The sequence below is a fragment of the Typha latifolia genome, chromosome 1 (genome assembly GCF_019914945.1).
Source record: "Typha latifolia isolate L0001 chromosome 1, TyphaL0001v2, whole genome shotgun sequence".
Classification (NCBI taxonomy): Eukaryota; Viridiplantae; Streptophyta; class Magnoliopsida; order Poales; family Typhaceae; genus Typha; species Typha latifolia.
Window position 1 is genome coordinate 17,468,339 of NC_133086.1, and position 14,951 is coordinate 17,483,289.

Consider the following 14,951-nt stretch of genomic DNA (forward strand, 5'->3'; position numbering starts at 1 on the left):
GTGATTCTACTCAATGAAGAAAGGAAAAGGAAAAGGAAAAAGAAAAGGGGAACGTTGAAGCGCTCTTTGTTTTAGTTTTAATTAAAGAGCTTAAAAGAGTTGGTGGATGTGTTAGTTCCTGGCGTGTTTAAAAATTTCCTATGCCTTTAAATACAACGCTTAGGACTCTTGGTGAAGTTGTACTCACACCACTCCGAAGAACCCAAGGGGTGAGAGAGAGAGAGAGAGAGAGAGAGAGAGAGAGAGAGAGAGAGAGAGAGAGAGAGAGAGAGAGAGAGAGAGAGAGAGAGGAGTAATTATGGTGGAAGTAGTGAAGTCAGAGTTTGTAGTCCCTAGCGAGGAGACTCCAAAGCATGGGCTTTGGGTGTCCAACTTAGACCTCGCAGCGAGAAGGGGATACACCCCTACAGTTTACTTCTACCGGCCTAATGGTGAGCCGGACTTCTTCTCTATTGATGTCCTAAAGGCAGCTCTAGCTAAGGCTTTGGTGCTCTTTTATCCATTTGCCGGCCGTCTCGGCGTCGACTCTAATGGCCGGATTGAGATCAACTGCAACGGAGAGGGAGCGCTCTTCGTTGTTGCCCGCTCGGACTCCGCCCTCGATGACTTCACCGACTTCACGCCGTCAGCCGAGATGCGGGATGTCTTTGTCCCGGCCGCCGACTCCGCCGACCCTCCTTGCGTCCTGCTCATGCTTCAGGTATTAATTATTTATCATTCCTAGTTTGGAGTTTTAATTATTAGTTTTTAATAAAAAAAAAGCTCGACTCTGATATTATATCTATATATATGTGCAGGTTACATTCTTCAAGTGCGGTGGAGTTGTTCTGGGAACCGCGATGCACCACACGGTCATCGACGCCCGGTGCGCCTTCCACTTCATAGAAACGTGGTCGTACATTGCCCACGGGAAGGCCGACGCCGTCCCTCCTCCGTTCCTGGACCGCACCCTGCTCCGGGCCCGCTCCTTCCCCACCGTCCTCTTCGACCACCCGGAGTACAAATCCACGCCCCCACCCATCCCCTCCCACAGCACCACCTCTCCCGCCGCCGCCTACGCGAGCACAATCCTGAAGCTCTCTAAGGCCCACGTAGACGGCCTCAAGCTCCGGTGCAGCGATACCACCGCCAGCCGGGTCTCCTCCTTCCGCGCCGTGGTGGCGCACGTGTGGCGTTGCGTGTGCGTCGCCCGCGGCCTCCCCCACGACGCCGACACCCGCCTCTACACCATGATCGACATGCGCAGCCGCATGAGCCCGCCCCTCCCCGAAACCTACTTCGGCAACGCTGTCATCCGCACGTCCGTGAGCGCCAATGTCGGCGACCTCGTCTCCAACCCGATCGGCTTCGGCGCGAAGCGCCTCCGCGGCGCGACGAGCCAAGGCGACGACTACGCGAGGTCGCTGATCGAGTACTTGGAGACGGTGGACACGAATAACTTACCCAGAAGCGGATTACCCAACACCGACTTGCGGGTGATAAGCTGGCTGGGGATGTCGATGTACGACGCCGACTTCGGCTGGGGAGAGCCGGTGTTCATGGGGCCGGCTTTGATGTATTATAGTGGGTTCGTCTACTTGATGAATAGCCCCGGGAAGGATGGCGGCTTGTCCGTGGCGGTGTCGCTGGAGCCGGAGTACATGGCGGGATTCAAGAAGACATTTTTCGAGGAGTTGGGGGGACTGGAAGGGTGATCGACGGCGCGACCTGGGTTTAATTTGTATGCAATAATCACTACTCCTTGCTAGCTACTTGGCATCAGTTCTTTTTCTTCTTCTTATTTTGTTAAGTGGTGTAATTACTTTGGGGTGCGTTTACTTAATTACAAGTATTTCTCTGAAAAAGAACAAAAAAAAGATGCAGATTAATATTGGGATGCAATGTCTAATATATATTATAATCTCCCTGATGCTATTACAATTTTTTTTATCATGATCTTGGACTGTTGACAGGTTAACTATACGTGACTTTTCGTCCTTTAAATTGAGTCTGACATCGTAACAGTGGATTGAAGACTTTTCTTTCCTTTTCTTTTGGCTAAGATAGGAAGAAGTACTATCACAAATTCTTAACTGGGACACCATCTGGATCATGAACTCATTTCTGACTAGCAGACCAGGCAATTTTTCTTCTCCTTTTTCACAAGGAGAAAGACTGAAAGAATGATTCATCTAAGTGAGAACGAGGATTGGGTGAATAAGAATATCAGATATGGCTTCAGTACAAACAAAGACAACATATGGTCAAAAGTGATTATTCACCAGAAAGAGAAAAACGAATATATTGAAGTAATTAACTTTTAGGTGAGCTTTTTGTTTGTTTCGTTTACTTTATTATAAGCGTGGACAGATGTACATTGGTTAATTTACAAACGTCCAAACGACTAAAACATCAAATGGAACTTTTCTTGTTGAAGCTAGACAAAGAGTTTAATAGCTTTTTGAGATATATATGTGTGGTAGGACAATGGGATTAGTCCTTATAAATCCTGAAGTTTAAAACCGTGACCTCTATTATAAACTAATGGGTTTCAACTACTGAACTAGAACAAGAATCAAAAGTTGGACAAAATTGTACCATGAATTTGTTAGCCCATCGTCCCCTGGCAAATTGCCAAGAGCCTGAGAAGGCCCCGGGATGTAGACAAATCTACTCCATTATTGTCTTTGTTAGTGAATTTGAGTCACTCGCGACCATCATGAATAGGCTAAAAAACATTTGTCTTTTCTATTCGAACAAAACGAATCTAGTAAGAAATAAGGCAGATCAGCTGTGCCTTTTGAAGGTCTTTGGGGGTTTGGAGAGAAAGAGAGAGTGAGCTTCTATTTATCAATATATTACTGAGGTATTTAAACATATATTAGCAGCGTCAAAATGGGTCAAATAAGCCCATCTACACTACCAACTATTGCTAAGTTGATAACCTAATCGTAGAAAACTTCACATCAAATTCAATGTCCATGCCCACCCAGTGGGTTTACCTTTAAGTGGCAGCTCTGCGAATTAAACTTCGAACCTCTTAGCATCAGCTAATAAACCTATTTGTTTCCCATATAATTTATAATTAGGATAACTGCACCATGACCCAGAACTACTACCTCTCGGCCCTTTGATAGCGAAAAGCTTCAATTGATTATTTTACACTAAAAATAATTAATTAACAGAACAAGGTGTAATTATTCTAATTTGTTTAAATTTCACATTTGATGCACCTTGCACGTGTCATAGTGGGCCGGTTCTGACCTAATGGGCCTGGTAGGCTTTCTTCTTTGTACATGAATATAGTTCATCCAGGAGGCCCACTTAGGGCCCAAGAAAGTTTGGCTCAAAAGACTTGCTTTTCTCTGTAGTAAAACACTCTAAACTGAGAATTAAAACTACAGACATTGAGTTATTAGAGTAACTGCACTTGGGAAATAAATAGATTTTTTTTAATGTTATTAAGTTTGCCAATGTTAGATCGAAGTTTAACTCGCATTGGTTTTTAAGCAAGAAAAGTAAAGAATAAAGTGTCGGACATTAAGGAATAATTTATGCTAAATAGTGCTATTAAATTTTGTAGTTAAACTTTTCTCTCAAATCTTATTTTTGTATACTTAAATATTGTAAGGAGATCTTTTGTCTCTAGGATATCTTTCTTTTTATCTGAATGACATCTCTCAGTTAGACCGTGATTATCATTGATTTGAGATTAAGCTTTCAGTAATTAAAATAGCTTGTTCTTTCTTATTGGATTGAGCTGCGTGTGCAAAGCCTGTGCCGAGCTGAGTTCAGTTAAAATTGGGCGAGTTCGGACCGGACCTAAACGAATCGAGCCTGATGTTTAGATCCATGTATATGTAGCATCTTAGCATCCATTCAAATGGTATTATAACATCATTTCTCAACATTTAATGTGAAATAAAAGATGAAAAATATAACTAAACTTTTATTTAGTGTGATTAATATTACAATGAAATCAAACTACCTGCAGATATACCATGACCGACCATGCTAGTTTCTATTAAGACTTTTCCTTTCGTACCCTATCTTTCATGTGAGTGTTTAAGTATGAAATATAAATGTAGCCCTTCATAAACCTAACGGAATTAAGGAAATTGCATACTAATTTCTTCCTAAACCGGTTACAAAGAGCGACTAAAGAAATAATTTTATTTTTGGATATTATTTTAAATGTGGAGAGAGTATTTAAATTGAACTCTCTGTTGATTCTGAATCAATGTATAAAATTTGAATTCTACCTTTAAGAAACAGTCTAAATTTGACTTTTAATTATAGCATTGAAAAAGAGAGATTTATATTAATTCGAGAGAAAAGTTTGAAATAGTCACTTATCATTTTGAACAAAATAGTATAGATTTGAATCTAATGTCTTATTGAATAGTTATATTTTATATATATTCAAGCGAAAAATGAGATGTGCTTCTGAAAAAAGAAGTTTACTCAACTACTTCTCAACGAGAAACCAGTGCGAGATATAAAAGATCAAAAAAATATAGTTTATAAGAAAATTTGCATATAACATCCCGTGTTTTAATCCAAATTTATATTTATATCATATATTTTTATTATTTATAAATTGAACTTTATGATTTAACGAATATGTGCAAAAAAAACGCTATGTCGTTAGATCTGTTAGCTAAATTTAACTAAATTTCTAGATTAAATTAAATATATTAAGAAGATTACTAAAATACCTTCAACCTAATTCAACTCAACTAAACCTAACCCAACCCAGCTAAACCTAACTAATGAAACCTAACCCAACCAACTAATCAACTAAACCCGACCCAACCCTTCTCCACCATCTGATCTAAACCCAATCCTCCTCCCTCCTCTCGCCTCATTCCCTCCTCCCTCGCCAGGATCTAGTGTTTGCGACGTGATGGTGGGGAACGACGTGGTGGTTAGGGTGTTGACATCAGGGTCTGGCTCAACTACGAGATCTCCTCGACTATGCCGCATGGATCGAGGGCTCCACTGACTACTCTCCCTTAGCGGCAGTTACGTCGACTACTTCCCCAATAATAAGGGGTGCCTCCATGCTCTCCCGATGATAGTGCTCGGGAACACCACAGTGAACGAGAAAGAGCTTGCCGTCGACACCCACCTCCTCGCCACTGGAGTAAAGGCTGGAGTGGCAAGTCGGCGTGCAGCCCTCATCCGTTGTGATCGTGCCCTCGGGGTCAATTCTCGAGGACTCTGAATCCCCCCATCAAGGATGTAGGCGAGGGTTGTGGCTACATTCTCATCCTATGGGTCAATCTAAGGGCATTTTAGGCATTTAAGATATTTTAGAAATAAAATATATTTAATTAATAGAGTATTCTAATGGTGTTAGTTAAAATTCAACTCACTGTATTTTTTCACATATTCTCTAAATGTAGAGTGTAAATACAAATTTAGCTAAAAAGTCAGCGTGTTATATATAAATTTCCTTAGTTTATATTATCTATATGATTAATATTAAAATTAGAATGAGTACCGAAGTAATTGTTGCTCGCTCTAATCTCATCATAGTTGGATTAAGATATATAACGGGGCTGTATTTAGCGACCAATAGCAAACTAACTTCAATATGGACCCAAATTTAAATACGTCCATAATCATGATATCAGAACATAGTACTTAGTTCAAATCCTACAATGATAATCTATTATTTAAAATATAAAATATTTATATATTTAAAATAAATTTATTTTTTTTCGCTATCAAAATATTTGAGCTCTAACGAAGTGTATATGTTTCTCACATCTCATCAATTGCTTTGTATATGATAATGCTGATACACTTGATAATACATATGAATAAATTTAATCAATCGTCATCAGTTGCGTGAATCCATTAACTATTATCTCGTAGTCCTTGGATACAAAAACTCAACATTTTGATCCACATTTGATGATACATATGCATTGATTCGGAAATGTATGCTGCACCTAAATATTTATAGTAGGTAACAAATTGAGAGGGCACCAACTTATGACTAGGAAGTGACAAGTTTAGGTTTAATGATCCAAGCAAATTTTATTATGAACAAATTATTTAGTTGTTAGTGGCTTTGTTTGATGGCAACTTGGCTCAATTCAACGGCTCAACGGTGTGTTAATTTTTAGGAGCAATTCAACAGTTTAGAGCGATTGCTCAGTGGTATGATTAGCTGTAAGTGACGGTTGAGCAAAATAATGACAACGATAATGACTTTGTATGTTAGCTAAAGGCTTAGTGCGACTTAAGTATATTTGTACTAAAAAATTATTAACACTTTATTCAAAAAATATCTAGCTTTTGGCTCTTAAATGATTAAAAAAATTTATAATAGGTTATGATTTTAATGCGTCAAGCCCTTATATAAGTGAAATAATAATTATATTCACAGTCTATCTTTTAAAGTCCACACCATTAAATCATTTTTGTGACATTTTTATTATGGAAAAAACTTATTATTCCGTACTAGCAAATGTTGCTTTGTAAATATTATATGGCAGGAGCCAAGCTTGAACGCAGGGGATGGGGAATGACAAATCTAGCATTCATCTCTTTTTACAGGATGAATTATATGTATGACAGCTTGATTACTTATGCATGCTGATGGTCTTCGGACGAGAGAATAAATTAATATTCGATCGAATAAATCTCAAATTTCTTAGTGCAATTAAATTAAGATAATAACTATAATCAACTCAAATTAATCAGGTTTAACGAACATAAGATAGTAAAGATTAATATCTCGTGTATATACCAATTAACAACATATTTTATGCACGAGTTTCCAGAAATAGATGGATAAAAAGAGCACCAAGGCGTTGACCAGAGCTCCTTTTTAGGACCTCAGTGCACAAGAATTCACCTTGAGATTGGACCAAAGTAAAAAACTAAATCCATGCACGTCCTAAGGAAAGAAGGGGTTTACTCCGCCCCTACGGCTACGGTTCATTTCTACCACCCCAATGGAGACCCAGAATTCTTGTGCACTGAGGTCCTAAAAAGGAGCTCTGGTCAACGCCTTGGTGCTCTTTTTATCCATCTATTTCTGGCCGTCTCGGCGTACGTACGTCCGACCCCATTGCCGGATTGAGATCAACTGCAACGGAGAAGGTGCACTCTTCGTCGTCGCCAGTTCCGACAATGACTGCGCCGACTTCATGCCGTGTCAGCCAATGTCTGTGAAAGATCGACGACTACGTACGCTGCCTCTCCCCATCCCAACTCAGCGACGTAGATGGACAACCCAACCAACTTATCATACGCAAGTCGGCATTGGGTTACGTAATCCACTGCGTTGTAAATTATCCGTAGCCACTGTCGAAAAAATGATTTTAGGTGTGGTTAGTGACATAATTTGCCTGAGTACTTACGTAGAATTTAGTTGTCCCAAACTGATCAGATCTCTCTTTCTCATCTTTCTTTATCTAAACTATATAAGGAATGGTTAATATAAATAGCTTAATTTACAATATACCACCAACAAATTAATAAGTTTAGCTTTCTAGAATATGCAGTATCTATGCATGCATGGCTTTTTTAAACTCAAATTTATCTTTAAATACAACAAACCAAAAACAAAAAGATAATGTACTTGGATTCAATTGCAAGAAGTTCAATATAATCAAATTAAACACCAATTAACTACTCTAGATGAACTCTCTCTCTCTCTCTCTCTCTCTCTCTCACACACACACACACACACACACACACACACACACACACACACACACACACACACACACACACACACACACACACACAAACACAAAAGATACACTTGACTCATGACTAAAATGACGATATAGTCCATTAACTGTTCAAAGTTGTTATATATTAATGCATCCTACTGTTATTCCATAAGTACTTTACTACCTTAATTTCTAAGAAATATTTTCTATTCAGTGAATCCATGTTCCAAACTCCACACGCATATAAAAACTTTGGACCAATTAATTATTTCTTCCTCGGAAACGAAAACAGACAACTGTGTATGATTAATATGATCCACAAACAACAGGCTTACACATGTTATCCGCACCAACTCTTGCTTTGATTAAATCTTAATTTGCCACCTATATATAATTAATACAAGTTTCTGGGCCCCCTCTTAATTATTTCTTAACACGTCTACCTACCAGCGAAGTAGGAAAATACAAGTCACGAGGAAGTATAATAATATTACTGGACGAAATTTAGGATTAATCCTATTGTCAGGTAGACTAACTCCACTCCTTAACTATCGGAAGCAGTACGTTGCTGCGTGGAACTCGTGATGATCATGCCATGCATGCATGTGATCGACCTGCTTCACGCTGTACAACAATCTACGTCAAAAAAATTGGTTACTAATTTAATGATTTGGCTTTAACAGCTCGACAATGCGGTTTAATGGCTTGACAGCGCATTTGATTTGGAGTAGGATTTGGTGGTATTTGAGTCAGAGTAATTGGGGGGGGGGGGGGGCGAGGCATATGACTTAAAGTCTAAGCTAGATAGTTTACTATACTAGCTAAAAAACTTGATGAGATCTAAGTGACTCTATATCTAGAGAGAGTTGATCATTTATCCAGTTCATATTTAGCCTTGAGTTTATGAAAAACTTGATGAGATCTAAGTGACTCTATATCTAGAGAGAGTTGATCATTTATCCAGTTCATATTTAGCCTTGAGTTTATGAATGAATGATATAAAAAAAATTATGGTTCCTTGGATCGATATTTGGCCAACTAAAGTTGAAAAAAGAAGAAAAGTTTGTCGAATTACCTTGGCACAGATTCAAATCTAACAGCAGTTCTCTAATCCTTGGTTGAAAGTTGAAACTACTACGTAATTTATAGAATCGATTGAAACTATTAATTACTATACCCGAAGTAACAGCAACTCTTCACCTTCTCGATCAGTAGTGTGAAATAATAGACCATGACGAAGTGCTGAAAGAAAGAAGCCAAAAGAGTTGGAGAAAGAAAGAAAGCCGAAAGAACCTACAAGCTTCTTTGAGAGGATAGAATTTTGGGAAGATTCACTGATCGTCCGGGATAAGGCTAGCTAGCTAGCTAGCTATCGCTGGTAGCCATTACCATCAACTGAAGCACATGAGATGAATGACTTCAAAGGAGATAGAAAGAGACCCACCCTAGAAAGGATGGCTTCGTCAATAGGTAACATTAAACGGCAGTTTAATTACTCCTGCACGATGAGACTTATTGTTGATTGTCATAGCAATAAGAATATAGCGAAAAAAGAATCACGGGAGCTAAAACACAGCGATAACTTTTACAGCTCTGCAATTTAGCTTTCTTTTATGAAGATTATGAACATATGAAACATGACAAGTCAGAAATAAAATTATTCCTCCAAAAAAAGGTTTAAGCCAAAAAATTATGGGTCATTTGTGCTAAAAATATACTTAATTTTTGTTTTTCTCACCGAAGTCTATTTTGGTTTTTCCTTGTAAGTGAGAATGGTTTTTTTTTTAAAAAAAATTTCTTTTCAAAGTTCGCTTTTCTCCTGTGATGTGAAGGGCCCGATAGTCCGCCCCAATTAATGAGTTTAAATAAAAAAAAATTAATTATATTTGTAATTTTATTATAAATTTTTATAATTATTATAAACTTGTATTTTCTGTTTTATAACTTTAATTACGATTTTCACATTTATTGACCAACTATATTTTTGTGAGTTTCACAATTTTATTACAAACAGTTACTAAATAAATTATGTTTTTAGTTTCGTAATTTTTTTTATAAAATTCACACTTATTGATCATTTGTATTTTTGTAAGTTCACAGTTTATCATATATTTCACAGTTATTAAACGCTAATATTTTTTATTTTATAGTTTTTATTATGATATTCGTCGTTATTGAATACTTATGCTTTTCTGAGTTTCGCAATTTTTATTATATAATTCAAGTTATTAAATATTTGTATTTTGTATTTTATAGTCCTATTATAAAATTAACAGTTTTATAGTTATTGTCTGCATCTTTTTGAGTTAAAAAGTGACACAATATTAAAAAAAAATGTACTAGTAGTATTCTATTTTCATCACTCAGAGGGGACTAAATTAAAAAAAAAACCAAATATGAAAGGGAAAACTAAGACGGTTTGACTCACAAATACAAAAGTACACTTATTTTTAGTGCAAATTACCCAAATTATCATGAAAAGGTGACTTAACTAATTATAGATCGTACTAGTAGTATTCTATTTTTTTTTTGTAGAGGGAAAGTCCGTAGATTATTTCATTCACTGGAGAATAGGGTTACAAATATTATTTAGGACTAAGCCTGCCCCAACCACAGTCTTGCGCGCGCATGGCATGGCGGGCAAGAGTGTGAGCATCCAGGTTGTTCTTCCGACTTGTGTAGCAAAGCTTTATCGAAGGGCTACAAGTTAACCTTTTCTACAGTCCTGAAATAAATATTTGCAGCTCTAATCTTGGCACGTAGCTTTGCCCATGATTGCGATGACGGCAACCTGGCAATCGCTAAATACCCATTTCTCCACATCCTCGCGCGCATTAGAGAGAAATTTATGCCTTCTAGGATCCCGAGGGCTTCATGGAAGAGGCTGCTTTCGCAATGCGCTAGGAATTTGGTTTGCCCCAGTCTTGTCTTCTTACCCGAGCTGCTGTAGATGAAAGCACCAATTCCTCCTTCAGCGTTCTCTGCCTGAGCTACATTAGTCTAGCAGACCAGAGCATTCTCATTTGGTTGTGGATCTGGTTGGGAGGTGAGGGTGCCGGGTGAGAGCGTGGATTGCTCGGGGTCTGCAAGCGGAAGAGTAGTCATGCTAACCTTGGCCCCAACCGCTGTAGGATTCGGACTACCACCTCTTAAGACCACTCTACAACGCTCCTTCCATATTTCCCATGCAATTTTGAAACAGGCTACAACATCCTCCTTGTTGAAGTGCTCACTGAGTCGGAGGGACTATTCTTCGAACGAGGGAGTGCTCTTCTCAAGCTTGAATCTGAAGTGGCAGTGGAACCAGACTGTCCGTGCAAAGTCACATTCCAGGAGATGGTGGTCGAGGGTTTCCGAATGGCTATTGCAGAGGGGGCAGTTATCATCCAACTCTTGGATTCTTTTCTTTAAGGTGGATCGCAACTGTAAAGCTCCTGCAAAGCATTTCCAAAGGAATACCTTTATCTTTGATTCAACCATCTTGTTCTTCCAAACCATGCTCCAAAGCTGCTTTGGTCTCGGTGACGAAGAGCTGCATTCCTAAAGTGTTCTAGACTGAACTTTGTAAGCTGATTTAACCAAAAAAGCTCCTGAGCTCGTTGGGGGTCCAAACGAGCGAGTCTTTGCTCGACGCTGAGTCCGGACTCAGGTAGATGGAGGTGATGTACTTTGCAACATGCTGAGGGAAGATAGAGGCGATGAGAGGCGTGTTCCAACTTTTGTTTTGGATTAGGTCTTTTATTGTCGAAATATTCGCAGGCAGATGAAGCTCTTCAGAGAGGATTCCTTGCAGCCAGGGGTCTTGGGTGATGGATGTAGTCAATCCATCGCCTATCAGCACTCTACAATTTCTGGTTAATGTGTCCTTCAGCTTGCATATGGCTCTCCATGTCGATGTGCCTCCAGTTTTTACCTTGGCTTGCTAGATAGAGGAGGAATGAAAGTACTTGGCCTTGACCACCTTGGCCCAGTTTGCATCTGGGTTGCTTGCTAGTCTCCAAGTGAGTTTGAGTATAAGTGCTTCATTAAAATACTGCGAGTGGCTAATGCCAAGTCCGCATTGTGATGTAGGTTTGCACAAATTCTTCCAACTGGCGAGATACAGTCTTCGTTTGTCTTCTTTCACTCCCCACCAGAAATCCCTAATAATAGCCACCATCTGTTTTATCACTTTTAGAGGGAGCAGGGACGTAGCCATGTAATACACAGGGATGGAACTTAGGACGGCTTTGATTAGGACCAGTCTGCCTACTTGCGAAAGAAGTTTCCTTTTCCACAGGGCCATTCTACGCAGAACTTTGTCGAGGAGGAAATGATAGCTTTGTGACTTAGATGCGGAGAGGAGCAAAGGGTTCCCCAGGTATCGGTCACCTTCTCGGAGATATTTTGCATGGAGGATATTGAGAACTGCGTGGGGGTTGGTTGAGCTGGTGTGTTTACTGAAAATGATAGCCGGCTTTTCGGTGTTTAGCGCTTGGCCTGAGAGCTTACAGTAGGCTGTTAAGGTTGTAGATATGCTGCTAGATTCTTTCCTGGTTGCCTTCCCAAGGATGAGGAGATCGTCGGCGAAGAGAAGATGCGTGAGTGCAGGAGCCTAGGCCGCTAGCTTGATCCTTTGCATTTGTCCACTTTAGGTGGCATTCTTGAACATGAGGGAGAGGACATTGGCACCTATAATGAAGAGGTATGGGAGAGAGGACATTCTTGTCTAAGCCCTCTAGCTGGTTTGAATAAACGAGAGTGAGGTAGAAGAGATGCATTCTTTGATAAGGAGAATGAAGTCTTTAGGGAAGCCATGAAGTTTGAGGCAGTCCACCAAGAAAGGTCATTCCATCATGTCGAAGGCCTTCGAGTGGTCGACCTTTAGTAGAAAAGAACCCTTGGTGCTCGTTTGCAGTGATAAAGTTGTCAGCTATATTTCCTCCACGCACAAATGTGCTCTGTTCTTCAACAATGATACTGGAGATGAGAGGTTTCATTCGTAAGGCCAATAGCTTAGCTATGATCTTGTAGTAGGTGTTGCACAGACTAATCGGTTTGAAATCTATAACCAGGCAACTGGTTGTCACGATTTGGAATGAGCACTAAGGTAGTTCTGTTGGCTGTCTCCTCGAGCTTTTTGATAATAAAGAAGTTTTTGATCGAGTTACATAGTCCATCCTTAATCCTCGGCCAGAATAGTTGAAAGAATTTTGTTGTTATACCATTCGACCTCGGTGCTTTGTCTGGGTTAAGCTCCTTGATGATTCCGAGTATCTCTAACTCCTCCGAGATGGTTCCGAGATGAGCTGAGTCGCCAGTAGGAATTTTCAGGATTGTCTCCAAAATTTCTTGTTCAAGACTAAGAAGGGAGAGGGGCTCGGAGGAGGTGAAGATGTTTTTGAAGTAGTTGACAAATTATCTCTAATCCTATGCTCATTGTAAGTCCATCCTTCCGCTCCCAAGTTAAGATAGTAAATGCTCTTCTTTCTTTTCCCGGAGGTGGCCACTGAATGGAAATTTTTTGAGTTTTTGTCCTCCCATTGAAGCCAACTGATCCTAGACGTGATCAGACGGCCAGCCCGCCGTCCGACCCGGCCCGGTTTGGACCAGGCTAAACACGGCCCGGACCCAGTTTAAGACCGGTCCGGCCCGAGCCTGAACTACCAATGGGCGGCACGAGCCAACCCTTTGCCCGCGCGACCCGGCCTAGAAGCCCGCCCGTTTGTCACGCAATTAGGCTCGCCCGTTCTGCTACAATATTTACCCATTTTACTACAGTAAAAAACCAACTAAAATTTTAGTACTGTACCATTTTACATTTTTTATAAGCACAAATTTAAAATTTTTAATTTATTATTATTTTTTTAAATAGATGAATATAAATATTTTTTTTAAAATAAGCTAATAATAAAAAATTCTAAAAAGAGCTAAAATGTGGGTTGGAGACCGGCCCGACCGGCTAGCCCAATCTCTCACGGGCCGACGGGCGGTAATGGGCTAGACTATTCTAGCCCGGCCCGAACCCGGCCCAACCCAAATAATTGGTGGGTCGGTCCATAAACAAATACTTTAGCCCGGTTGGCCCGAACCCGGCCTGGCCCACCTAACGATCATGTCTAAGTGATCCTTGAGCGTTGTCCTAGATTTCATTCTTCAAGAGTAGGTCATTGTAATAGCTTCAGAGGAGTTTTTCCTTATTCCAATTTGCTACCTCTCCTCGGCCTGACTAGATGTGGGTGAGTTCATCTTCAATGACTTGAATGACTTTCCATGCGTTGCGGCCATTTTTGCATGCCCAGTTCTTCATTTTTTTTTCGTTAGGTCCAACAGGTAGCTAGTAAATTGAGTGGAAGTGGTGTAACTTTCGGCCCATTCCTAAGTGCAGAAATTTAGCAAATCCTCCAAGTGGGTCCACTAGTGCTCAAACCTGAATTTCCTTAGGCAGTGCTTAGAGTTTTGAATTACAAGGAGTAATGGGTTGTGATCGCTACTAATGGCAGGTAGGTGAAAAACTTTTGCAGCGGGATACATCGCAAGCCAGTTAGTTGAGGCCAAATGTAACGCCCCTGCACGGCACGGGCATGTGCACGCCCACGTGCCTACACAGTATGCACGACGCACGCGATAGGTCGGGCGGGACCTGACACGCACAGATACACTCTTGTGCAAATATAATCATGACATCATCAAATAATATCTGCTAACATATCCATGCTCACATAATCCAACACTAAATAAATCATACTAACAATCAAATAAACCTATTAACATATGAATATCTAAGTTTATAATAATATACACTAGACTACTACATAATCTAACAAGATATACACAAGCCATGACAAACCATCAAGATACAACTAGAATTACTAATATATGAGTACACTATAATCTGACATGTATTATACAAATCATCGTCTGATACAATAAAATATAAATATTAAATAATAATACAACTCAATATCTAGTTAAGCTACCTTCTATACCATCTCACGTCTATAGCTCACATCATCCTCGCCTCTAAAATATCTCCTCAAGATATCTCAAGTCACTATTACGTACCACATATCTGAGGGGGTTAGAAAATAAATAAATAGAATTATGAGCAAAAGACTTAATAAATAGACCTTACCCCGAATCAATGATGTCAAACAAAGAGTAAATTATATACTGAATGAGTATATGAATGTATTCTCAATATTATATAAATAAAAAATAGATAATATGTCATAACTGATAAAAGTATATAATTCTCGACAATGAATAAATAAATCTCCATATCATACTATTATC

At 39.6% G+C, this 14,951-nt stretch overlaps 1 protein-coding gene across 1 annotated transcript; it reads left to right on the plus strand.

The window, feature by feature from the left end:
- Positions 1 to 1,868, plus strand: LOC140802714 (hydroxycinnamoyltransferase 4-like). Its single transcript, XM_073158274.1, has 2 exons — positions 1 to 700; positions 798 to 1,868. The coding sequence occupies exons 1-2, from the start codon at positions 299 to 301 to the stop codon at positions 1,692 to 1,694; spliced, it is 1,299 nt and encodes a 432-aa protein (XP_073014375.1). The 5' UTR covers positions 1 to 298; the 3' UTR covers positions 1,695 to 1,868.
- The last annotated feature ends 13,083 nt before the right edge of the window (positions 1,869 to 14,951 follow it).

Coding starts and splice junctions, on each gene's coding strand:
- LOC140802714 (XM_073158274.1), top strand. CDS start 299: ATGGTGGAAGTAGTGAAGTCAGAGTTTGTAGTCCCTAGCGAGGAGACT. Junction 701..797: donor GCGTCCTGCTCATGCTTCAG/GTATTAATTATT, acceptor ATATATGTGCAG/GTTACATTCTTCAAGTGCGG.